Source organism: Amblyomma mixtum, chromosome 6, assembly GCF_055824585.1.
Source record: "Amblyomma mixtum isolate Tamu chromosome 6, ASM5582458v1, whole genome shotgun sequence".
Lineage (NCBI taxonomy): Eukaryota > Metazoa > Arthropoda > Arachnida > Ixodida > Ixodidae > Amblyomma > Amblyomma mixtum.
In genome coordinates, this window is record NC_143017.1 from 157,041,921 (window position 1) to 157,067,939 (window position 26,019).

At 44.2% G+C, this 26,019-nt stretch overlaps 1 protein-coding gene across 1 annotated transcript; it reads left to right on the forward strand.

The window, feature by feature from the left end:
* The first annotated feature begins 1,041 nt into the window (after nt 1-1,041).
* Nucleotides 1,042-18,366, forward strand: Dnz1 (DNZDHHC/NEW1 zinc finger protein 11). Its single transcript, XM_089549853.1, has 8 exons — nt 1,042-1,371; nt 1,873-2,035; nt 4,631-4,737; nt 7,005-7,066; nt 7,215-7,311; nt 8,039-8,111; nt 11,536-11,644; nt 14,057-18,366. Exons 1-8 carry the CDS (start codon nt 1,253-1,255, stop codon nt 14,128-14,130), a joined length of 804 nt encoding a protein of 267 aa, XP_089405979.1. The 5' UTR covers nt 1,042-1,252; the 3' UTR covers nt 14,131-18,366.
* The last annotated feature ends 7,653 nt before the right edge of the window (nt 18,367-26,019 follow it).

Consider the following 26,019-nt stretch of genomic DNA (forward strand, 5'->3'; position numbering starts at 1 on the left):
GCGGGAAAAACCTTTTCAACTTCGAATCCAAATTTCTTAGAAATAAATGCATTTTTCGCTGCCGGCCAAGTGGCAACAAAGCCATGACATGCCGAACTATCGGATTTTGCTATAAAAAATATATTAATAGTGCTCTCCTCAGTGTCCCTTTAAAACCAGAACCAAATGAAGTCTTTCAAACCGAAACTAAAATCTGTTCTAACAGCTGTTCAAATCTCGAAGTTAAAGGGTAAAATGAACCTTGACTGGAACTGCACTCAGGAAGAGAAATGGACAGGACGACTAGTTCTAGCACTTTTTCATGAGAAACGTCGGTTCTAGGAACTATCGCGTGTTGCGTAAATCAGAGAAAATCGAAAAAAAATTCTCTCGGTTTAACCGCGCGTTTGTTCGGGCTCAAATTTCGCACAGAGGTTGCATTTGGTGGTCAGTTTTGTTTTATACTACATTTAGGTGGGGTACTTGCCTGATTCAGTCAGAATTATTTGGAAATCCCCATCGTATGTGGCGACGACGATCCAAAACTGAAAGACATCGCAGCAGTGGTACCCGTGGCGCCATCTCGCAACCATCAGAGAAACCCAGCTGTGCTAAGTTGGTGAGCAAATTATCTTTGCTTGGTGCTCTCTGCTGCGAAGCAGCGCGAGACATCACCGAAAATGCGAGCGTACAGCGATCAAGAGAAGGCCATGGCCGTGACTTTGCTATGCGCATGGCTATGCGAGGCGAACTCCTCCCCACCGCCCTCCTCGGTGGAGAGCTCGTTTCTCCGATGGTTGCGAGATGGCGCCACGGGTACCACTGCTGCGAAGTCTTTCGGTTTTGGTTCGCCGTCACCGCATACCATGGGGATTTCCTGATAATTCTGACTGAATCAGGCAAGTACCCCACTTAAATATAGCATAAAACAAAACTGACCGCCAAATTCAACCTCTGTGCGAAATTTGAGCCCGAACAAACACGCGGTTAAGCCGAGAGAATTTTTTTTAGATTTTCTCTGATTTGTGCAACAGTTGGTAGAATAGGCAAACAAGCCCAGGGGGCGCGGCAGTTTTTACAACAGCGTTGATGGCGTCAAATTTTACAGCGTAGGCGACGTATTTTGCATTGCTGCAATGATAGTTAGATACGTATGTAAACGTTAGGAATGCAAACACGCTTTTATTAATCTTAGATTAACAGGGTACCGTTCGGCAGAAGTATGACTCTTTCATAAAGCAGCGAGAAGTGTTGACATGTTGCCTTTATAACGATGGTAGTGTGGCGTTACGATATCTGTGGCTTGCTTTGCGTGTGTTCCACTTATGGGTCAATTATTTATGCTGATTATGCCATCGTCGAGTGGATGGTTATTCCGACGATGTACACAAGGTGCGTATTATTGATCGATGTCGTTTGATTCGTTGCTTGTGCCACTGATTGCCTGTGTGAACGCGAAACGAACTGCGCATTCCCTTTTCTGCTATCTGCGATCCGGACGCTGCGTCATACAAAAGTGAAACCAGTTTCCTGCGCATGGTAGTCATAAGTACTGCGTTCAAAATCAACATTGAAGTGATTACATTTACAATGATTTGCCGAAGTGCCGACATTCTAAGATCATGTTGTCAGTTCGAAGCCACTGTAGTGATTCATTATCCGTGCTCGCGAATCGAAACTATCACTTTTTTGCAGTCGTAGCAGTAGAAAGGTGCACTTTCTCTCGAGACGGAAACTATAGTAGTTGTTACAACAAAGTTGCCCACACGTCTCAGTTGTCAGTCATGCTAAACCATTCCAAGTGGCTGACGCTGTCATGCGTGTTTTGTGTAATATTCTTTGTTTAGGAATCGTCCATACTCATATTGTTATTTGGTGTTCATTTTCTTTCAGCTTATGGGGTGCATTCAATGTGGTGTGCTTCAACATCATCGTCTTCCTGACATTAATGGCGCACACGAGAGCAGTATTCTCAGACCCTGGGACAGTTCCTCTACCAGAAACGAACTTAGACTTTTCAGATGCACTGAGAGCTAACAAGCCTACTGATGACAAGGTAGGGACAATCAAAATGTCCCATACGCTGTTTGCTATTGCTGTGTGCTGGCACGTGTTCGCATGAAGTAGCAAATGCAAGAGGGCAGCTGAGGATTCAACATCATCACGAAGGAGTCGTCATTATAGAGCATTCTTTCTCACCTATGGCGGTCACTGCTGACAAAGGGTAATTTATCACCCTCTGCAGCGTTACTGGTGTAAGTACTGTGCTTTTGCTTAGTGTGACAGTTATTATATTTAAAGCTTTTTTTAGGTTGTTAAAAAAGTGTGAATGCTTTAAATTTTATTATAACGTTGTCTGCAGTGAGTCTAACTTTGTGTATCGAAGCTAAATAAACAGACATGCGACTATATTTTAAAAATAGGTGGCCTTTTCTTGCGTATGCATTGTGTCTTTCTAACCCATGAGAAAAGGCTCCAGAAAGTAACCATTTTTCTTGACTGATTTCTTAATGTGATTGATGAGCTGCATTGACGAAAAATTTTTCTGTTAGCATGTTTAGCTTTACCGTTAGCTCTTCCAAGCTACATGCCTGGGAGTCTCTCATTTGAATTATTTGATGTTCAGTAGTGTCTTTTTAGAGTAATGAGCCGTTTTTCATGGAGAAGTGTGAGCACTTGCCAAGAACTTTGGATATGGTCAGATTAAGGGAAAAAATCTTGTAGTGTATGGCCTGCTTTGCTGGAGGAAACTTGTGGTAGGTATGATGTAAATAAGAAACAATACTTCGTGCAGTTGATGAAGGGACACATTATTTTGGTACAACTTAATCTGTATACATGGTGTTGTTATCCTCTGATGGCACATCTTTGGCATTATCTTCCATTTGTTCCTTTATGAATATGTCAAGTGACAGATGTGGTAACTAAAGAGTGATTCATATTGGATATGGCTACAAAACTATGGATTGGTTTCCAAGTAGCCTCATGTAGCATGAGTCATCCAACCTGGACAGCTATCAATCTGGTGACGGAAGACTGCAGACAGATTTTCATGCACCTGCTCCCGCTACCCTATCCTCCCAGTACGCATTGGTGCACAAAATTTCTGGATACCAGCTTTCAGGGACCACCAGGACTGTGTTATGACAGATCACACTTTCACCAGGGTGCTGCAACTACAATGCACCACCCCTTTTGCCCATTGAGTGCACCGGCAAAAATTAGTACTCAGAATCCACTCTGAAATGTTCCAGTGGTATTCATAAAGTCGTATAGGTGCAGACATATGTAAACGGAGCATGCTATTCCAAGTGCAGTCATGCCTTCCCTATCAGAAATGAAGAAATACTCTTTGCTCATGAGAAAGCGCACTTGTGTCCGCTACTGGGAAGCATATACCATAGCTGCAAATTTCTATTAGAAAATGCATGAAAAATGTTAGAAGGCAATTACATGCTCCGTTTACTTTTGTCCGCACCTGTACCTGCAAACAAAGAATGAAATGACTTTTATTTATACGTTCTGGAGCCTTTCTTGGGGCCATTGCTAAAGTATAGACACCAAGTTTCTTTTGCTGATAGTGGTGCAGTGGTGTGCAAAGGCCTTAGGAATGAACAGGAAAAGGTACCCCGAGTATGCTTTTAAAAATTTGTTACAGCAGTGTTTTTCTCTTATAGATTTCACTTTAGTTCCTGCATTCTCTGACAGATCAAGTTCACGATTTATGTGTGATGACAAAACAGTGGCGCTTTTGTTGCTCTTTTGCCTGCTGTGAGTGCATGCAGTTCGTGGCAGTTCTGTGCACCGACCTCATACATGACAGTGTGCAGAAATCAAAACCAAAAGACTAGACAGTGCTGTAGTGAGTTAACTAAAGCACTGAATACTATTATCATCAAAAAGCAGGACCTGAAATCTTTGTGTATAGTCTCTCAAGTTAACCCTTTCAGGCGCAATTTTTTGTTTTGACTGAAATCAACTATTTTTTTCACCTAAGTAGTATATTCAGGCCCCAAGAAGGGAAATTTGTTAGTTTTTGAACGTGAAAGACCAGCAGGTAAGTTTTTACAACTATGTAGAGAATTCCGTACAAAGTTTTTACAACTATGTAGAGAATTCCGTACAAAGTGTCAGATTTGTTAGAAATAATAACATCCAAATGTTCTTGTGTGTCAGGTAAACATCCTAGGGATCGTGGAATCGCTTTGTGCTTCGAAGATTCACATTACGCTCGAAATTGAGCAAAAACAATCGATGTTTTCACTTGCGGCAAAGTCTGTCTGCACAAAAATGGCGGACAAAGTGCTACCTAGCTGACTCTTATGTGAAATATTATTTACTGCATTCGCTACATGGTACAAAAAAGCAACTTATTTGCAACAAGAAGGGTGCTCAATTTGACTGAAATAATGAAATCACTGTTAAGTGCTCCAGTTTCTCAGAAAAAGCTATAAGTTTGCCGCTTATACATTTGTGTACGAAGCGCCTGAAAGGTTTAATGAAATGCAACTTTGCAGGCACTTCAGTGACGTCATTTATAATGTAATTTTATTGTAAACCGTTTTTTTTTTATCTTATGATGCTGGGTGGTGCTTGGCTAATAGGTTTTAGACCTGTCAAACTTGCTATGCTTGGGTGTTTCTTCTGGCAGGGTGACTGGACGATATGCTCTCGCTGTGAAACATACAGGCCACCGCGAGCCCATCACTGCAGGATATGTCAGCGATGCATTCGCAGGATGGACCACCATTGTCCATGGTTTGTGAAAAGTTGTCTTACTGCTTGTCTCATTAGTGTGCCAATTTCTGTATAAATAATGCAGGAATGTATGTAACTTCTACACTTGTTTTTATTTCTCTTTCACTTTCAGTTTTGTGTTGGAGCATGGCTGTTTTCATTGATCGAAAATCATAGGCACACAAGACACTCCATAGAGACAATTTCACACACAACGCTTACACTCACACACATGCGCTCATAATCTGGGTGGGTTTGGGAAGTGAAGATGAAGAACAGGGTACAGCAGTTGAGGAAGATAGCCATGACAGAATACGTGGACTTTGATGGGAGCTCTGCAAGAATACAGAGAGCAGAGGAAAAGTGTAACAGTTGCATAATGTTTTTAACTTTTTCACGCTTGGTTGTGCTTCTGGAGAAGGTGGAAGTTATAAAAAAGGATGTCCATGCAGCAGTCGTGGACGTGATTGTGAGTTATTTCTGCTAAATTCTCACAAGAAATAACTGGCTATGCTAGTACAAAAGTCTTATTAAAAAGGCAACATCATGAAACTTGTGGTAGCTGTGTTTGTGGCACAGAATAATGGCATGTCAAATATTTTAAATGTACAAAACGCGTGCTTAAGGGCTGTGGTGGGAGGCTGCTCTAGTCTTGCAAACCGTCCTAGTGGCTTGGTGGCTGTGGCTACTGAGCCCAAGGTTGTGCAGTCCAGTGCTGCCCCCCCCTGTGACTGCATTTCAGTAGAGGAGAATTGCAGAAATGCCCGTGTGCGTAGCAATGTTGGTGGTCAGAAAAAAAAAAAAGAATCCCCAGGTGGTTGAATTCACTCTTGCATAGTGCTGCATAGTGCAGGGGTGTAGACAAACTATCTCTGAAATTAACTTGACTCGGTAGGTGGCCTGTAAGAAAAGACAATTAGGTAAAGCGGGCGGAAGGTTATTGGTGGCAGTTCCACATTTCACTTGAGTATGTGCTTCGCTGTCACCTAACTTCACGCACTTTTAGCGTGTAGTTCCCAGACACCCTTAGAGCGTGTGGGGGTAGCGGTCTCGGACTCAGAGGAGATTCCCTTGATTCAGCGTGGCAAGAGGTTTTTGGTCATTTGGTGCCCAGCTTTCGCCGGTCGCAAGCCAGAGAATGGGTCGGAGCCAAAGGTTCACAAACAAAACACACTTTATACAGCAATGAGACGATACAGAGGCTATCACAGTCACTAGCACAAACACATACAAAGTGATTAACTAAACAATGCAACACGTGCAAAGTTAAACTCGAGAGAGTTTACAATACAAAAGGGATATTGCACCTAAAGTGCACTAACACAAGAGAGAGGCAAACAAACAAAACACAATTTGTTCACTGGGCACTGTGACAGTCCGACGATCAGAGGTCCACGACGATGCCGTTCCCCAGACTGGCGCGCGCTGCCTCGTTGAACCGTGGCTGGGGCGAGTGGTGTTGTCCCGGGAGTCGAGCGGGCGCGCTTCAGCTCGGGCTGCCTGCTCGGGCTAGTCGACAGCAGTCAACGCCCTTCTTATGTAAGCTTGGTCTGCGTCTGTTTGTTCTACGCGCCAGGTAGGCGCACACATACACACAGTATCGGCCGTGCAGTCCCCTTCTCATTCTCGCGCCGGGCACGTGTCCCTGATTGGTTGAAAGCTGGGAGTTGCTTCGAGGAGCATCCAGAAAGTTCTGTTGTGACGCCGCCGCCGCCGCGCCAGTGAAGAGGGGGAGGACATCTCTTAGCGCACGCAAAGCTACACCCTCTCCGTCAACATCCCATAGAAATGACGCGGACAGTCTAGAACAGTCGACGGCAATCCCCCCGCGCCGCATCGGCGAGCAGTGGGGGAGGGAGCTGCCACACACACACACACACAAGGCTGGTCGCTCTCCAGGGATTCCTTCTTCCCCGTTTTATGACCTGCGCTGGCGAGATGTGTCCGCACGATGCTGTTTTTGTTTCTTTGTTTCAAAAATGTGCCGAATTTTGTGACATTCGTTGAAGCCTGAACATTGGTGTTTATGTGTGTGCATCATGTAAGGTGCGATACCTGTGTAGCGCATACCCGACTAGCGAAGTTGTTTGCTTCTGTACACATAAGTTGTGTCATTTGTGAGCTGCATTTGCACAGAAATCTGTTATATTGAGGTTATTGAAAATCTGTTGACTTCCAACAAAAAGTTTTGCATGGCTTTGAGGGCTTTTTTTTTATTCCTTCAAAGTACGCTAAAAAGTTCTGATTGCCTATTCCTGTGCTAACATTTCTGTCTCTCTCTTGTGCAGGATTAACAATTGCGTTGGGGAACAAAACCAGAAGTACTTCATTCAGTTTCTCCTCTATGTTGGTAAGGGCCGTGACTTATATGGAAGATGATGGCTTTGCCTTTTTGTTCATTTATTAGCGAATAATACTTAACGAATTGTACCTGAAAGTAATAAATAATAGTAATGGCAATGCTGTTGTGTATTCCTAATGCCTCTTCTACTTCGCAGGACTTGGGTGCTTGTATATAATTGTTTTGGTGGCTGTTTCATGGAACCTGGAATGTCCAAACTGCATTCATAATGCTGCTTACAAGCAAAACCGAGTGTAAGTATTCAATTAAATTAACATGGGCTGTGGTATGTAGTTATTATATGGTATGTAGCACTCGGCTACCGAGCCAAAGTTCCTGGGTTCGAACCTCACTGCGGCGGCCGCGTTTCGAAGGAGGCGGAAACGCAAGAGGCACCCGTGTGGTGTGCAATGTTAGTGCACGTTAAGAACCCCAGGGGGTGAAATTATTCGGGAGCCCCCCACTACAGCACCTCCTTCTACCTTCTCTCACTCCCTCCTTTATCCCTTCCCTTAAGGCACGGTTCAGGTGTCCACTGAGATGTGGACACCAGATGCTGTTCCATTTCTTTCCTCAAAAAACCACTTTTCAAGGTTGGAGTTTGAGCATATTTGCATTAGCTGTAGTGTGTAAAAATGTTCATCTTTTTGCATTGTTTTCATTAAAGTGCTTACTATATTTTCTATACTTTATTTCCTTTTTTGTTTTTATTGCATTGTGCCCATGCACAAATAAAAAGTGGTCATGAATTTGTCTACTTACTCCAGAATGTAATGAGCCTTTATGAATGTTGGCCTCTTTGTGAGGAGCCCACCAATGTAGTTGAATTCACTATTGCGTGCAAATGGTGTAGCATAAGTCATTAGGATTAGTTTTTGCAACATTACATGTGTGTTGCCAGTTGCGGACATACAACTTAATGACCTTGCTCCAGTTTTCGTCTTTTTAAAATATTTTCTTCATTGCATTGGGCCCCTATAGGATCCATTCCGTCTGCCTTCTGGTGGAAAGTATTCTCTTTGGGATCTTTGTCATTGCAATCATGTGTGACCAGGTGAGCACTGGATGTGTCCTTTCGTTTCAAAACAGCCAAAAATGTGTTTTCAGTGAGTGCAAGGAGGCCTGTCGGTTCAGGAGTACATCTCTATTTCTATGAAAGTGGAAGCAAAGACGGAGGTTGCTTGGTGTTCGTAGTTGCTTATTGCTGTTAGACACTGGCTGATAAGCAAAATCTTTGGAATAAATGAGTGCAGACCCATCATTCTAGATACAATTGAGGTGTAGACTTCAAGCATTGACTCACCAATTTGATATAGTTCATGAATTTTGTTTATGTAATAAGTTCTTTCGAGATCACAAGAGCAGGTAGGCTGCTTATGTGTGTTGGCTTGGAATTTGCATGCTGAAATGATGTGTAGGCAGTGCTTAGTGTGACATCCTGAAAGCAGGGGCTTTGGATATCTGGCTTGTGATTGGGTGACGGTCGTGCGGAATTAATAGAGCCATCTTTCGGTGTACACTTATGACAAAGTCCTTACATTATTTTTCTTTTTATGCCCTCCATGTCATAGTTTACTCTGGCAAAGGTACATTAATTATCTGCCTGGCTGACACAGCTACTATTTGAGACAGAAATACAGGAACTACTGTCAGGATGAGTTAGAATGTAGAACAAAAATCAGAACATCACAAACGACACCTTGTTTTGTGTACTGTTAGTGCAATTAAAGAGAAAAATGCAAGGGCACTCAAGTCGTGCATTATCAAGGAAAAGTATTTTTCAGTGAAAGCAGTGGTGATGGGCTATGATACGGGCTAGATTTATGCCACTTTTTGTGACTCAAGTGGCCTCCATGTTAGTTTCTAGCAGAAGCTGCTATGGGTGTGATTACTAGTTTATTTTTTGTTCATTGTGCTTGCAGCACGTGTGAGCAGTGTTTTTGTGTGTAAACAACCCTAAATTCAAGAGCACTGGCTATCCTGACAGGGTTGAGCAGTGTCTTGGGACTCTGGTTCAAGAGACAGGACTGTCCTGAAGAATTTGGGACGATTGGGAAACCTCAGTTGGCTGCTGCTTGAAGGCATGATTCATATGGTAACAAGAAAATGAAGGTAGAAAGTAAAGCTGTCAGTTCCTTGAAATCCTCGGCATTTGAAGAAAAGCGCCTACTTACCAAACGTGATGACTCGGTGACATTTTTCATTTGGCTGCTGATCCCGAGATTGCGAGTTAGATCTTAGGATGTGACGGCCATATTTGTATGCCAGCAAAATATAAAAATGCCCGTGTGCTCCGCGATGTCAGCACACATTAAACTACTCCTGGTGGTCTGAATGAGTCCGGAGACTTCAACTGCAGCACCCCTCGTAGCCCGTGTGTTGTTTTGGGACTTTAAACCTCACAATTTAATATTCTTTTTTAAAATTTAAAAGCATGTGCTTGTTTTGGGATCAAACGCAGGAACTTTGTCAGACTATGATAGTATCTGTAACTAGCTTTTCCTGGGTTGCTCATTTGGTGAACTGACTGCCTTGGCTTTCTCTATTAGCTTGCCTGGTCTGGTATCAGTGTTTGGTTCGATCTTTTGCCGGTGCAGGTTTTGTTCATTGATTGAGAAATCTGGCTTTTTTTCTTTTTGTAGTCATGTGGCCGTAGTAAGTTCACTATTTTAGGAGTTCCATCCATGGCAACCATTGTCTTCGTAGGAAATTCTAGCACAATGGAGGAACACGTACCAGGTGTTCCACCTAACGTGTTCTGCAATTTTTAAAAATAGACTTTTTGAGTTAGAAGAGGGCTTTTTTTTTGGTATAGCTGTTTCAGTGGTGTAGCATGTCAGGATACAGATAAGACGTGCTGATGCTGGTTAACTAATAGTGAATAGTAAACTTCTTGACTATTACAGTTAGTCTCCTCATTTATTGAGAGATATGTAGCCCACTGTAAGTGATACCCGCATCAGTTTATAGAATTTTGAAAACACAGTTACCCTCAGTGCTCTGGCCCAACAAATTTTGCCTACATCACACCAAAATACTTTCGCGTTTGAAAAGCTTGCAGACAAAGCAGCTTTTCCAATGCGGATAACTCGTCGAAATAGCCAGAGTTCGTTTGGCCGCAGCGGTGAGAGTAACTGCATTTTCGAAATTCTAAAAACCAATATAGGCATTACTTAGGCTGGGCTACATGCCTCTCAGTAAATAAAGAGGTTAACACTAATAGTTAAAAAGTTAACTATTGAGTATTTCTTAAACAGCCTTTTAGTTAGCACATCGTAACTGTATTCTGATGTGCTTCACCGCTGATGATGCTATGCCGAAAAAAACGCTCTTCAAACTCAAAGACCTTGTTTGCAAAAAGTGCAAAACATACCAGGCAAACCAGCGGGTATACAGGGTGTTTCACCTAAGACTTTCTGCAATTTTTAAAAATAAGCTATTTGAATTAGATGCGCGCTTTTTCTGGCATAGCATTGTCAGAGGTGTAGTACATCATAATGCAGCTAAGACATGCTAACTAGCAGGCTTGTTAACCAATATTTAATAGTTAACTTTTAAACTATTACCGTTGGGCTCCTTAATTATTGAGAGGCATGCAGCCCACCGTAAGTAATGTCCATATCCGTTTTTAGAATTTCGAGAAGGCGATTATCCTCGGCCCAGTGGCCCAACAAATTTCGCCTACATCGCGCCAAAATACATGCGGTTTGAGAAGCTTGCAGGCAAAGCAACCTCTCCAGTGAACCTAACTCGTCGAAATAGCCAAAATTTGTTGGGCCACAGTGCCGAGGATAATCGCGTTCTCGAAATTCTAAAAACGGATATGGACATTACTTACGGTGGGCTACATGCCTCTCAATAATTAAGGAGCCCAACGGTAATAGTTTAAAAGTTAACTATTAAATATTGGTTAACCAGCCTGCTAGTTAGCACGTCTTAGCTGCATTATGATGTACTACACCACTGACAATGCTATGCCAGAAAAAGCGCGCATCTATTCAAATAGCTTATTTTTAAAAATTGCAGAAAGTCTTAGGTGAAACACCCTGTATAGTACTTCCTGTGTGTGCCATGCCTTGAGCTTCACCCTTGCAAGTTGTGAAATTTGTTGAAGCTTATCTTTGTGTTTTAGTGTGTGCCACTATTCTGCATTTAAATGGTATATATTTAGCAGGAACTGAAATCATGTAATCATGATTATTCACTTCTTAGGGATGGCTTTGTCGTTTTTGGCATTCTTTCAGCCATGTCACTGGCAGCATCGTAATTGTTCTTGATGGAAAAGAAAAAAGAATGAGATATTAAAGTCATTCAATATGGGAAACAAATATTTAGTAGAAATTTACATAACAAGCTTCTTACATGAAAATAAGACCAAGAATTTTGATGAATTTGATCTGCTGCTTTTAGAAGCAGCAGATCAGTGCTGGGGACTGCAGCATTTCTTGCTCTGCTTTTGAAATACTTGCAATTTTCAGTTCCAGGCAATCCTTTCTGATGAGACAGCTATTGAGCAAATGCAGAAAAAGGGTCCTTTTAGGGCCAGGAAACCGAAAATGGCCCTTATGAGTGAAGTTTGTGGGCGCGGTAAGTGCATTCACTGCCCTTCTTGTCTTTCTTTTTTTTTTAGTTATTCTTTGTAGGGAAGTGAAAAAAAAAAGATTTTGACCGCATTCCTGCAATCATTGAATTCCCACTTCAGCTAAGGGAGGAACGTTAGTTTTGGAGGTGCGAGTTTTTATTTTCTGCATAGAGCAGTGAAATTTGGCTTGTATATTTGAATGTTCATTGAATGCTCAAATACAAATTTTTACCAAAATATATTAAGTAGTTTCAGCATCACAAATTTTTGTGTGGTTCATTGCTATACCAAACTTGCATGGTGTGACAACAGAACGTGGCAGGATTCTCTAGTTCAGTCAAGTTTTATCGAAAAAATGGTTGATTCAGCATTCTCCGAATATTTTTAGCCGCCTGATGTTTTGTACATGTGATGTTATATCCATTCTTCAATAGTGCACTCATTATCATCATGACCAATTATTGACGGATTTAAAATATGAAAAAATAATTCCAAAATATAGGGATGTCAATGCATAAAGAATTTATAAAGGAACACAATGCGACAAACTGTTTGAAAATCCATGAAACCATTGTCATGCTACGCTTTCTGCAAGCAGAGCAGTCGGGTCAAGAAACGCTTTTGAGAAAAGTGGCGCCGAGCTGTACAAGCAGTTCATGTCCATCAAAATGACCTGGGGCTGTAATATTTGGTGTCTTTGGCTGTGGGGGGCCTTGTAGACGTGCGATTCCAATGGGAGGAGAATTGCGGTGCAACCAGCTTTCCGGTGACACCAATCTTGCCGTGAGCAGCAGTGCGAAAGCCAAGCTATCATGCTCGAAAGTCGGCCATTTTGCGGAGATTTCAGCCAGTTTTTTGCTGCCACTGGACACAAAAATGTTTTTTAAGTCACTTTCGGGCTGTTTTCGGAGTGTGATTAAACAGACCAAATCTGATGTTTTCTAAAATCCAATTTTTTTTCGAGCTTTTTGGAATATGAAAGCTACGTCACTCCTTAAGTGGAGGTCGAATAACAATCAGAAGAGTGGTTTGTTGGGCGAGTTGGTTTACCATATTGAAATATACCTGCGCTTAAAAGACACGGACTGAAAGATAGAGACACACACACACCAGCGCTGTGTGTGTGTGTCTCTATCTTTCAGTCCGTGTCTTTTAAGTGCAGGTATATTTCAACAATCAGAAAGTGGAGTCAGTTTGGACCTGGAACCTTTTTCGAAACCATCTTCGGTATGCATCTGTTGGCTGTCAGCCAGCTTCGTTCAGGCTGGTGTCAGCCGTACTTTTGGATGCACTCTTGCTGCCAGACTGGCCAATTCGGGCCACTAGCTTGACGTGGGTGATCAAAGTTTTCTTTGATGGCTTCTCCAAAAGGTGCGGGATGCTGCTTGTGTGTCGTTTCAAAGGTTGACTGAAGGCTGCTTTAAGTAAACCTTTGGTGTAGCACCTGTGGATATCAAATGGAGAGAAACGCAATAAAGGGTGGCATAATGTCGGATATTATGACCAACTTCGGAGATTTGTTGGGGTAGGATGTGCTGCTAGCTGACGCAAGGCAGGGACAGTTGGAGTTCTTTGGGAGGAATCCTTATTTTCTAATTCAGTCTGACCTATTACTGTGCAGACTTGCACTTTCAAATGCTGTTTTTCTCCTCGAACCGTTGTTCAAATTCTTTATCTAGCACTGTTTGATCACTGCTACTGAATCAGGTTTTAGGTGACTTTTGCTTAATTGTCCACTATTCTTTTGTAACCTAGAGTACCGTACTTGGGCCTCTGTTTTGTAGTCTTTACTTTGCCTCCCTGTACCACGCCTTCTTTTAGTGTGAAAGCACTTGTATGGTCACCACCACTGACCAAGAATCTTGTCACCGTACATACGTTCACCTTATGATCTTGTGCCATTGCCTAGAAACCTGAGTTACGGCAGTAACTCCTAGGTAGTAACTTGGGTAGTAACTCGGGTGAGTTCGGAGGAGCGTCACGTCAGCTGCATGAGAGGTTGCTCGAGAAGAGCAGCATAGGTCAGACAATCCCTACCAGAGGCTGTGATAGAAACAGCCACCTAGCAGTAAAGTGGCGCATCGCATAACCGCCGTGCCATTGCGCTGTTACTGGTATGATGACTCGCTGCCATCTATGAATGCTAATTAGACAATGACCAGTTCTGCATATGTGGGCATTAACCCACTACAGATATCACGTTGCACTGCTAAGGTGGAGCGTAAGTGTCCCCTCCAACTGAAGAATGAGCAGCTGGTTTCGCGCGTCTACTCAGTTTAACTACGTTGAACCGCTACCAATTCTATTATGGGGCTGCACTATATGTGCATAAAATGAAAAAAAAAAAAAAAAAGTTGGAAATGTAGCATGCTTTTCCTGGATTCCTTATGTCTGTCAATTTTGCTGTCTGCTTGCAGGGTCTCCCTTGCTGTGGCTGTTTCCCTGTGATTCTGCACCGAAGAATCTCGATACCCTGTCGTATGATGTGTGACGCCTTGTGCACGCATAGGATCCTGGAGGGAATTGTTATTTATGTTAAAACCCAGTACAGTGTCTCATCACCATCTGTTCCCCCCGGCTCGTGACTAGCCTCTCGGTTGGATTGTGCAGTGTGTAAATATGAGGTACGCTGATTGTGTGCTGATAGTTTCTCTATGATTGTGAACCGGTACTTGGTTTATGACATCTACTTGAATTTTAATATAATCAATATTTTATTCGTGTCACTGCTATTCTGTGCAAACCTTTCGTTCAAAAAGGAAAAGGACAGTGTGGACAAATGTTTTTGCAGGCTCTGTTAAGACAAGCTTGCAGGCTTTTGCAATGCAGTGCTAGGCTTCTGGTGTGCAAGTTTTTCAATTTAACATGCAGCTAAAATGTGCTCTAATAGCCTAGCTAAAGTTATCTTTTTTTTAATTAGCAGGAAATTCAGAACCTTTACCCCTTGCTGTGCATCGGGTCAAATGTTCAATTTTTATTGCAGCAGTATTTTGCAGCAATTGCAGCAATATTTATTTCTGTTGCTTTGTGGCCTTTCAAGTACTTGTGGCTGTGCTTTGTATGTCATCATTAAGAATTTGGCACCTTTAACCTGTTAAGCATAGCAACAAAGTGTTGGCTTCTTTAAATATACATCCGGTAATGCTGTGTCTAAGAAATTTTGTGTGCATTTTTGGCATGAACAGTGAGTGACTATTTGTTGAAAGCTGCTCTTGCAAAATGCTGCCTCTTGTCAGGTGGTAAGATGGTGATTGTGTGTGGGATGGTGTTGGTCTGTCTTTATCGTTTATTGTTGTCTTTTGGTCTTTATCATTTCCTTCCATGAACTTGATTTTACTTTGTGTTAATTTTAAGAAAGTGATTGCTCACGGGGTGTCTTGATTGCTCACTGATCTACTCTTGAACGAAAGCAAGTTGCTTAATGAGGTAGGCATGGTCTGTCAACATCATCGTAAAATTTTATGTTGCGATAGTGGTTACAGGGTCACTAACCAGGGCATAGGGGGTGCCTACACGATGTAAAAATGTTGAAAAGCATATCCTTTATTTTTTATGTTTTCCTGGGCGCTGTTGTTTTGCAGAGCAAATGCAATTACAGTAGAGGTCATTTGTAATCATTGCCGGGTTAGTATGGATGGAGGTACCCTGACTGTCATCATTTTTGTTCAGGCAGCAGCACTCTACCTTGTTTAGAACAAGCACATGCTGATGCACACGTGTTGTGAGTGAATCCACATGCTTCCTCATTTGTCCAGATAGCTATGCTCTTCTTAGTGCTTTCACTTTCATCTCCACTTCTTTCTAACTTTTACTATGGATGGCGTGCTGAACAGGGTGTGCCCTTCTGAACACAGTGGCTCCACATAGTACCTGCGCAGCATTTCTGTTCTTTATGTTTTACTCCTGTTAGAATGGCAGCCACATGAATTCCAGCTTCATGTTTTGTTCCTTTTTCATTGTTACTTTGAATTTAGGAATGTGTCGAAGTGCTGGAAGGTAGAACACCTTCACAGGCGTGCGAACGACTCACTGGTGAATATGTGACAGTGCATTGTAAAGCCGTAGGTGACTGCCACTGACGTCTCTGTAAGCGACTTTATGTGTTATATCACTGTACAGTTCATTGGCGAGGGAATTATTTTTTAAAATTTCGCATTTGGAATCGGCGATGAGTTCAGTAATCCTGCAGCACATCTTTGAAACACTTTGTCTCCAGCAGGACCTCGAGTGGTAGGGACCTTGCTGTTTTAATAGAAACTGTGCTTGCCTAGATCACAATGAAGAAACAAAGTCACTTTACTGATGTTTTGCTTCATCACAAATTTTTGACGTGGTTTTCATCTTATCCTGAAAAGTTCATTCATTACGAAAACTCTGGTAAAATGCATGCATTCCATGTGATGGTCATGCCTGTTAAAAACTGGGCTCAACTGGATGGCTATTGTGGTTGTCTATTGACCTCTTCCACTTAGTTCTTTTAGCCACTCGGAGAAAGTTTCTTGTGATGTGACTTTATTAGTTTTTGTTTATATAGCTAAGTGCTCAAAACGTGCAAGTCTAGATGATGGTATTCAGTGCTTCAATATCCCTATTTAAAGTGTTTGCAGGATAAACAAGACTTGCAGAGCAGTGAATATATACCTGACGTAATTGATTCTAGTCATTTTAAATTGAGATCACAGTTGAAGCAGCGATCACTTAATTTGACTGCTTAGGACCTCTTATTCTGAACCTGATGCCAAACTGTGCATTTCTTGCAAGCACATGTATGCATTGTGTGGACTGTTTTATAACTGCGACTGCAGACTCTCGGGAATAGTTTTTTTTGGTGTGACTTGCTGGTGCTCATATCCGTGTTCTGTATTAGTGTGGACACACATAGACGCACTCACTTGCTTTTATTAGCAGTATCACGAATGTTTGTTGTGGTCAGCTCGCAATAGGTGCCTGGATTTATGCAAGTTCAAGGGAGGGTATGCGCACCAAAGTATGTAGATGTGACCTTGAGCTAGGTAGGGGCTGTACTGCTCACTGCAGGAGATGACATTTGGCAGTGTGTTAGGCTTGTGCGGCTTAACATGTTGCGATGTGAAGGAAGTGGTCGTGAAGGAGAAATGCTATACCTGTACTCCGTGTATGTGTGTAGTGTCGTTTCATGGCCTTTAGGCATGGCAAATTGGCACAAAGAGCGAGTATGGTTGGAATCAGAGTGTCAGCTTTGTGAGCCTCATTCTGGTACCTCTGTATAGAGAACAAAGATTTGCTGTGAACTCGAAGGTTTGTACACATTTATTATTTTATTCTAGCCACCATATTTTTGTGACATACTTTTGTTGCAGTTTAATGGGAGGCAAAAAACGTGCTGGTTTTTGTTTCCTTTATGGTGGGTTCCTGAATTATGTAGTATAGTTCTTGAAGGGCAGGCTGATGCTTTGCAGAGTAGCGAATGGGTTGGTCTTCTTTCTATACAGGACGACATTATCTTGCTACTGAAGATATGTTTGTCAAAGCACATATTCACTGCAGGTTAGTGTGCTGCGCAATTCTGCACCTGGGGTTTGACAATTTTTTATGCTGGAATTGCACATTCAAGCCATTGTCCATAGACATATCATTATTTGCCCCCTTAAGATGTTTGGCTTAAATCAAAGTTTTTTTGTGGGAATGAGCACAGTTACTGATTTGCTTGCTGGAATCCTTGGGTGTTCTTGTAATACAAAACAGAATGTGATTTCGACAATACTGTGGCAATCAATGAGTAGCTGCAAGCCTTTGTTTGCCTTCGTGTCGCTCAAAGGTGTATGCAAGCCTCATGTTGCGTTTCTCATAATTTTGTGCGATTGTGGAGTTGCTGCAGTGCATGCTGCAGTTGCTTTGAGGCAGTGGATTGTCTGGTGAATACTTCTACCAGCCAGCTCTCCGTACCGCTTTTCTGAATATGCAGGTGTCATTAGAAGCCTTTAAAGGGGCCCTGACACACCTCTGTGCAGATCGTGAGAAGCACTTTGGAACTGTAGGGTGCTGTATGGGCAGTGTCTACCCAAAATGTTTTTTTTTCTTCTCCGCAGGAGCCAAGACAGTGATGGTACAATATTTAGCTTTTGCAGTTTCCTGCAATTTGTTATCATGTCCATTTTTTTTACTCGCTAGCATCAGCAGAAGCAACTGCACACCTTGGTATAGGGCGCATGGGGTTGCTCTTTCTTATAGTGATGCCACTGTTGCCAGCGTTTTCGTAGGGTGGGTTCGATATTGTGTATTGAAGTTCAGGAGACCTTCTTATCAAATGAAGGGGAGTTCATCGCTTCATTTGTGAGCATGGTCATAGGACAGTCTTGATTTGGCTGAGGTGCACATGGCAGCATACCCTACTCTCCAAAAGTGTTGACTCACAGTGCTCAAGAGGTGGTTTAGGTGCTTTGTTTTCATTCGCTATATGAATTGCAGTACAAGATTTATTTTTATCTGCTGGCATAATGAGCTGTTTTGATCTCACTTCGCACAATTTTTGTGGTATCCTTCAGGCAACGAACGTCATTACATGAATTATTTACTTATTGAACTTGGCTGTATATCGAATTTGGAACATGCTTGTATTTCTGTTCTTAGCATGTATGTCCTGAATTGATGCCTAGAGGGTGTTTGAACGCGCACAGTACTCTCCCGAGTTTTTCCCAATCTGCACTGTGGTGCCCACCTGTTGCTAATAAACATATATTTTCTTTTCTTTCTGTGGGCTCCTTAACTCTATGATGTGGCAGTTCTAGAGTATAGCAGAGTTTCTGGCCACATCTGGCGTGCAGGACCATCTTCAGTCAATGCACTATTTTAGCAAAACTGTCTGTAAACAGCAGTACATCGGTGTCACTGAAGCGTTGTTTCTTTGCTGCGGTTCACTGAAATTATTTATGCGGCCTTATCTCTCTTTATTAATTTTTTTTGCAATATGCTTGCCTCGCTAGTGTGTCTGTGCATTTTGTTTTGTACGTATGCCATATGGTTGCATGGCGAGGTTTTGAGTACTTGAACTCTACCTCTGCTATTTGCTGCCTGTTACCAAGCCCTGTCTCTGGGACTGGTAGTCTGTGTTACTCGGGCCTAAAGTGCTTTGCAAAAATAATTGCTCCGTGTAAGCTTACAGATGTCTTGCACTGACGTCACGCTGGCCGCCATGTTGGTGTGCCAGCTAGAAGCATGGCATGGTGGCCGCCCCTGCCATTACATGCAAGCCAGAAACGAAGCTGCTTATACGAGGCAGGTACAAGGCAGTTGATCGCGATGCCATGACAAAAAGTTCACCACCACTGTTTCGAGGGCCACCTTTGAGGGGCATATTTTCCACTTTGTTCTTGAGCTGTATACGACCAAGGCTTCGTTGTTCACGTCACTGGTCGCGAATCATTTAGCGCAGAAAGTTGATTTGGCAGAGAAGTGTGTAGAGTGCACGTGGGAGAATGTTGCAGCTGCTAAGTTATGAAAGTCTCATATCGCTTCCAGGCATCACACTTAAGCGCGTTACTGCACCTTAACGTACACGGGGCGTTTTGTTGCAAAGAAGGGGACAAAGGCCAGTTTTCTGGTTACTAGCTTGGATTGGTTGTTGTCTGCTTTCAGATTAATACATGTAAAAACGCAATGCACACCAGGCTACTTTTCTAATTCATTTTGTCTGTGCTGCTGCTTAGTTGATTTCAAGAGCTCTAAGCACTTAAATGGGTGGGTCGCAGGGCTTTTGTGTGAACGTCTTGTTCTGTAGGTCACAAAATTGTTCTTTCCTTGCAACTATTTCTGGTGAACTTTTTCGGAAAGGTTGTCTTGGCCATGTTTGAAATCTGAAAAAGCACAACCCTCACTTTGCAGTTTTTTTTTACTTTACATTTACAATGCTACTTGTCCCTTTTTTACTTTATATTTACTTAGGGGTGTGTGAATATTGAAATTTTCGAATACGAATCGAATACGAATATGGGGGAAAAACACTTTCAAATATCAAAGCGAAGATCTGCTTAGTATGAAAAAAGTGTTCAGGGAAATATGTTGTTGCCTTTTCAGAACAATGTATGATCTATGTAACTGAAGTTAAACAAAGCTGGACGAACTCTGAACCTTACAGAAGAAAATATGTCATGCACAGAAATGTGTACCGCTTGTTTAGACAGCACAACAGTGTGCAACCTGCAGTGTGGTCATGCAAAATGAGGGAGCAGATGAAATCGAATTAACATGACTGGCAGCTAAAAACCACATGCTGGAGAGTAACACCTCAAATTCTGACTTGTAGGCAGCTATCCAGGGGGGGGGGGGGGGGGGGGTGAAATCAAGCTCAACTCCTCCCCCACCTTTCCAAAGTCCTCCAATATGTTTCTCGTTAAGCATGCACGCCCCCCCCCCCCCCTCCCTCTTCTGAGGCGTAATAAATTGCCGTGGGACCCTCCCGAAAAAAATTTCTGGCTACGTGCCTGCGAACTTCAAACCAGAAGAACTGCCCGATTAATCCGAGGGTAGAGTTGTTGAAGTCCCCCCTCCCAAGCAAAATAAAAACTCGAAAATGTGAAAATGTGCTGAACGAAGAGGAATACATCGCACTAACCGCGAACTGTCCGTGGGAGGCGCGCGGTTTCGGCTTGCTGCGAGATGATTTCCTTTAATTAGTGTACAGCGAGCCCAAATTATGCCTTTATGGCAAGTGTGAGAAAAAAAAAAACGCTCGTAAGAAAGAGAAACGCACAGTTGGAACGGTGAGGCTTCTCTAAAATGAAAGTGAAATGACTTAAAGCGGTTCACAGCTTTTTTCGGACAGTTGGCGAATGCGCGGCCGGCAGCCGCTGCCGCCACGGGCAGGAGGCGAAGCTCGGAAACCGAAACTATGCGGCCCAGATATTCTTTGGCCTAGCGACGGCGGCGCCCCTATCGTCGCCATACCTTCCGTTACGCGCACGCCATATGTGTGCAGGGCTTAATGCACCATGCAAAAGGAAGGATTATTTTTACACGATCGTTAGCTCCATCGGTCACACCTCAACTAGGCCTCATCTTGGGGGTACCCTGTGAAATTCAACAAGTGGACTTTCCCGCAGTCGTGTGAACAAAATGGCGGAGCTCTCGCTAGAAGAGCTTTGAATGTGAGAGAAAGAGTGCCACAGGTGTGGGCGTTTGATGTGAGAAACGTAACGGAACGATGAAGCAAGAAACCGCGAGCTTTCGTTTTGGGATTCTTCGATGCTGGGGGTGGGCGTGAAGCTGGTGGTCGGTCATGTCACGTGTATTGTGTGTGAAAGCCCACTTGCGGAATTTGGCACATGATCAAAGACTGTTAGCATCGGTCCATGACTCCATACGATAAACGACGGAGAAGAAAGCGAAGAGGTCGCCTTTGGGCTCTGTTCCTGGCACTTTAAACTCGGCCTTTGAATAATTGACCCAAGTATTGTGATTGTGCCGCGGTCGGATTTCTGAAAGTCGGCGCGGTATTCGATCACTGCCGAATAATTTCGAAAATTCTCGAATATCCATTTCTCGAATCGAATATGAACCGAATAACAAAGATATTCGTGTTCGAAATTTCGAATATTCGCACATCCCTCATTTACATTGACACATTCTCTTCCCAGGTAGCACCGAACATTTGAAGAATGTAAAAAAAAATGCTTCGTAAGTTGCAATAGCGTTATATGCTGCACTGGAATGTTACTTAATTTTAAAATTTAACAAATTACATATGTTATATCGAAAATATTAGTTTTAACATTAAAGGTAAACTTTATTCTAATGCGAATTTTTAAATGTTATTTGTAAATTTGAAAAATAAATTACGTCATGTATTGAATCAGAACGGTTTAGTACGGGCTCCTTTAGTAGTATACAACTTAAAAAAAAGGCAGTTGTAACAGTGGGCCATCGTTTCGCGTGACGTCATGGACCCCATCTTTGGGTGCAGCAGAGACTAGACGGGAAACTGTCCTTTGTCTCCGTGACGTGGGAGTGGACACCCTCTCTCCAACATCCCCCATTCAGTATTGCGTCTTGCCTGACGCGTGTGCTGAGTGACCTGCTCTTTACCTAGCGACGACAGGTGCTTATAGAGGCCAGCTTGGAATCTTCAGGTATGCCGATGACTACCTCGTCGTCTTCAAGAGGCAACGCCTCGAAAGAAGTACAGGACAAAAATTCAGTTCATTTCTTCCTGCCTTGAAGGTCTCACTTTGACCAAGGAACTATCTGTGGAAAACCAGCTTCGGTTCTTGGATTTGTTGCTGGTATTTTTTCACAAGACGATGTCTGCTGGCGCTACATGCCTCGCTCACGAAGAAGCCCGCTGCCATTTCTGCTGCGCACTGCAAGCTAATATAGCGAGGCATCTATAGCCACATTTGCCATGAAATGCACTCAAGCTGTAGCGTGTGATACGAACTACAAGCGAGGATCTACTCAATGTAAGACGTACGTTGTGTATGAAATGCCGCTGTCGTATGTAGGACAAACCGGAAGGTGCATCAATGACAGGTTGCGCGAGCATGCACGCCAATTTTCTAGGAGCTACAACAGGTTGTAACCTGGCTATTCATTGTGTCGGTTGTACCGACTGCTTTCCTCTGATTAACTAAACACACATCTTAAGAAATATCATGGCCAGCGCGCGCGCGAAATTTGGGAAACCTTCATCATTCACCAGAAAAATCAAGTCTGTGTCGGCACACCATCTCAATCACCAGTTCCTTGACACACGCTAAGCCGCAAATCAGCTTTTTGTTGTCACTGTTGTGAGGTTTCAATAGGGGGAGATAAACACGTTTCCTCCGTTTAACCGCGGCTGAGTATTCAATATCGCCGGGACCCACCCCGTGATCGCGTACGCTACCGAGCGCACGCCGACCATGGTGGGCCTTGCTCTGAGGGAACAAAGGAACGACACACTGGCTGACACAAACAAGGCATTTATTGCTACAACAACGCCAGCTAGCAACAAAATACGCTGAGGAATCAAGGACGTCCGACTCACCAGCACGGTTACGAGCGAACGTTCGCCCGGCAGGGGGATACTCCGCGGCCTGACAGGACGAGATGTGGGGGAACGTTCCTCCCCACGAGGCTTCGCCATTCGCCCCTCCGGAGAGCGGAGCGCCGCGCGTGAACGTCAGCGCGCTTCCCGGGTCCCGAGCCGAAGAAGGCCCGGGACCGTCTCCCCCCCGTGTGCGCGAAGCAAACATAAGAAGAACACAAAGAACGACGCCCCAGCTCCAGCATGCGCATGCATGGCGAAACTTGCGCGTCTAAAGCAGTCTTGATAACACTTTATCTAGCCGGGCCAAAGGCAGACGACGAAAATAAAAGGAAGAAAGTCTGGCCGCCGGAAACGTGACGACGCGCCGTCCGCCCGTGGAAGCAGCGGCGCGACGAAGTGCACTGTCACTGCTGCCGTCCTCTGCACTCGAGGGAAACTTTCTATCGCTGATAAGTGCGACAGCGCAGACCGCCTTTGAAAAGCCTAGTCGACAGTAAAGCGCTCGTGCAAGCGGCTGACCCAAGTGGAAAATGGTGGAGAGACCATCCGAACCACCGCTTTTCCTCATTGTTGCACCACGAGGACTTACTTTCTCCGTACAAGCGGCATGTGCTTCATGACATGACTTCGTGCCCGCTGCCAGTAGGTTGCTGTCATCACTTTCCACCGGAGCTAGACAGAGCTGTTACGACCGACCCCAGGACTGCTGCGGAATACTGCTCCGAGTCAGACCGCCGGCATCGAAGGTGAGTGCGAGGCTAGACCTCTGGGCGAGGGCGACTTGTGTCCGTGAAACCTGCTGTGAGCTGTCAGAGCGAATTTAAAGTTCACTCGAGCTGTTTCCGCGAACATTGGATAATAGTAAGCAACAAGCAACATGGAGAGGTTTCATGGATCGTCGCCATCGGGTTTCTTGTCCGTGACTGAAGCGCGGTGAGCCAGGATTCACGGTGCTTACAGTACAGCTTTAGTTTCAGCTCACTATAGGTAGACCAGCTGTAGGTATTGAGCCAGAGAGGAACCTGCATGTATGCCCCGGCTTTCTCGCTGTTTCAAGGGGTTTTATAAATTCGCGCTCGCTGCCGTTTGCGTCACGGAACAAAAACCCGTTCCGAGTGGCGTTGCGACCAAGCCACTATACAAGTCGTTCATCCGAACACCCTTGCGCGGATGTGCTCTCGAGCGACATGTGGTTTGTGGCCTTACACGGCGCTCGAAAATTCTCGCCAGCTTCGTCTAGCAACACCGAAGAACGGACACTTCCCGCGGTCTGCGGCACATCGCGTTTCCGCTGCAGCCAAGGTCGATGGTAAGCTTTCCCTAAGCTTTTTTAAGCCTGGTTGCTTGAGGCATCCGGCGCTCACTGCGTTACCACGGTGAGTATACCATATGAAACTGCGATATGCTTGCGTGTCTGGCGCCTTTTGTTTTTCTTTTTTTGCGGGTATGCTGGCTACCACATTCTCATATTGAGCCAGCACTAATGTTGCGTTCGGCCTGGGTTGTTGTTGGCTAGATATGAGAGTTACGAGTTGGGCAAGGTTTCCTTTCGTGCACCCTTTGTCTACTGCCGCTCGCAACAACCACTGTACTGTCGGGTGCTTCGGTTACGCTGCTTCGCATCGTCCAGTTTTCTGCGTTTTCCATAAGCAGGACCAAGACTTATCGAAACGAGAAAACTGACATTGCGTGAAAGCAGTGCCTCCTAAGGCTGTACCGACACCAGGTGTGGCTGTAAGGGGGGACGAAGAGGATGGTTTAGTCGAAGTTCACGTGGTATGCGCCACATTTGCTCCCGACAGTAGAGCCAGTGTACAGCGAGACCCCGGAAGCCTCCAGCAAGCTCACGACATCCGTGATTGCCTTTGACTGAGGTTCCCTTTTTGTCTTTGGAAATATACCAGCTTGGTATCTTCCTTGGACATAGACATCATGTAGCCGAGTCAGCAAGTCCGAGCTCGGATCTCTGGTCCCGGTCGGGCATCCATGCACCGCGCAGGAATTCCTTTCTTGCCTCGCGTATGCTGCTGGCTCCCGTCACAAGCACTAAACTGTTGGGTAATTCGAGTACACTACATTGCGGCATCGTTTGCTGCGTTCTCGATAAGTAGGACCGCGACTTATCGGAACGAGAAAACTGACATGGCTGCAGATGAAAGCGGTACCCCCTACGGCTGTATCGACACCGGATTTAGCTAAAAGAGGATGTAAGATGCAGTTTAGACTGGCTGTACAGCCAGTGTACAGCGTGAGCCTTGGATGCCTCCATATCCATGATTGCCTTTGGTTGAGGTTCCCTCTTTGTCGGCAAATGTGCCGACGACTTAGGACATCGACATCGTGTAACCGACTCAGCAAGTCAGAGCTTGGATCTCTGGTTCCAGTCGGGCATCCATGCACCGCTTAAGAATTCCTTTACTGCCTCGCGTATGCTTTTGGCTCCCGTCAGAAGCACTGCACTGTCTGATGCTTCGACTACACTACATCGCAGCGTCGTTTCGTGCGTTTTCTGTAAGGAGGGCCGCGACAAGCCAGAGAGAGAAAACGGACATGGCTGCAAATAAAAGCACCGCCCTCAACCCCCGTAGCTAAATTGATACCAGCAACGGAATGGGGAGTCGAGGCTTGCGTGGCATGCACCACTTTTGCTCACGACCACTTGTCTTTGCAGATACGCCGGTTTAGGTTCTCGGAGCCGACTCGGCGAATGCGAGCTCGGCCCTCTGCCCCTGTCCGGCATCCATGATCACACAAGATAATCTTTTTCTGATGCCGCCTCCCGCCAAAAGTGCTTTATCTTACATGTCTGTGTTATGAGTCGACAATACTTGAGGCCCACATAACACTTGGACTGTGCGATGCCAGTGCACGTTAAAGAACCCCACTGGGGTCGAAATTTCCGGAGCCCTTCACTACGGCGTTCCTCATAGCCTCAGTCGCCTTGGGGCGTTAAACCCTCATAAACCATAAACCTTCTTTAAAATACCTATTCCTTTTTTTCGAGCTTGCCTTCTTTTCCAGTCGTGTTGCTACCAATCACCCATGCTTAGAGCAATTTCGACCAATCCAGCTGCAGCTAGTGCACTTATGGTTGCAGACTCCAGAGTTTATTTACACTTCATCAAATTCGTAATTGTCTTACTTGCACTGCACCTACATTGGAGGCAGTTACGGTCGCATAATTCAGACACCAAGCATTACTTTTGTGTACGTAATATTTTTGATACCCGCTAATACTTTCCTCCCAGTAAACTTCTCAACACCATTACGGTTTAAAGGCGGTCCCCGTTCTATGTTCATACATTTCGCCTTCGTTATTAGTACACGTGTGGCCGAACGCCCAGGCGTTTGGCATTACCTTTGCAAACTGCCCACCAT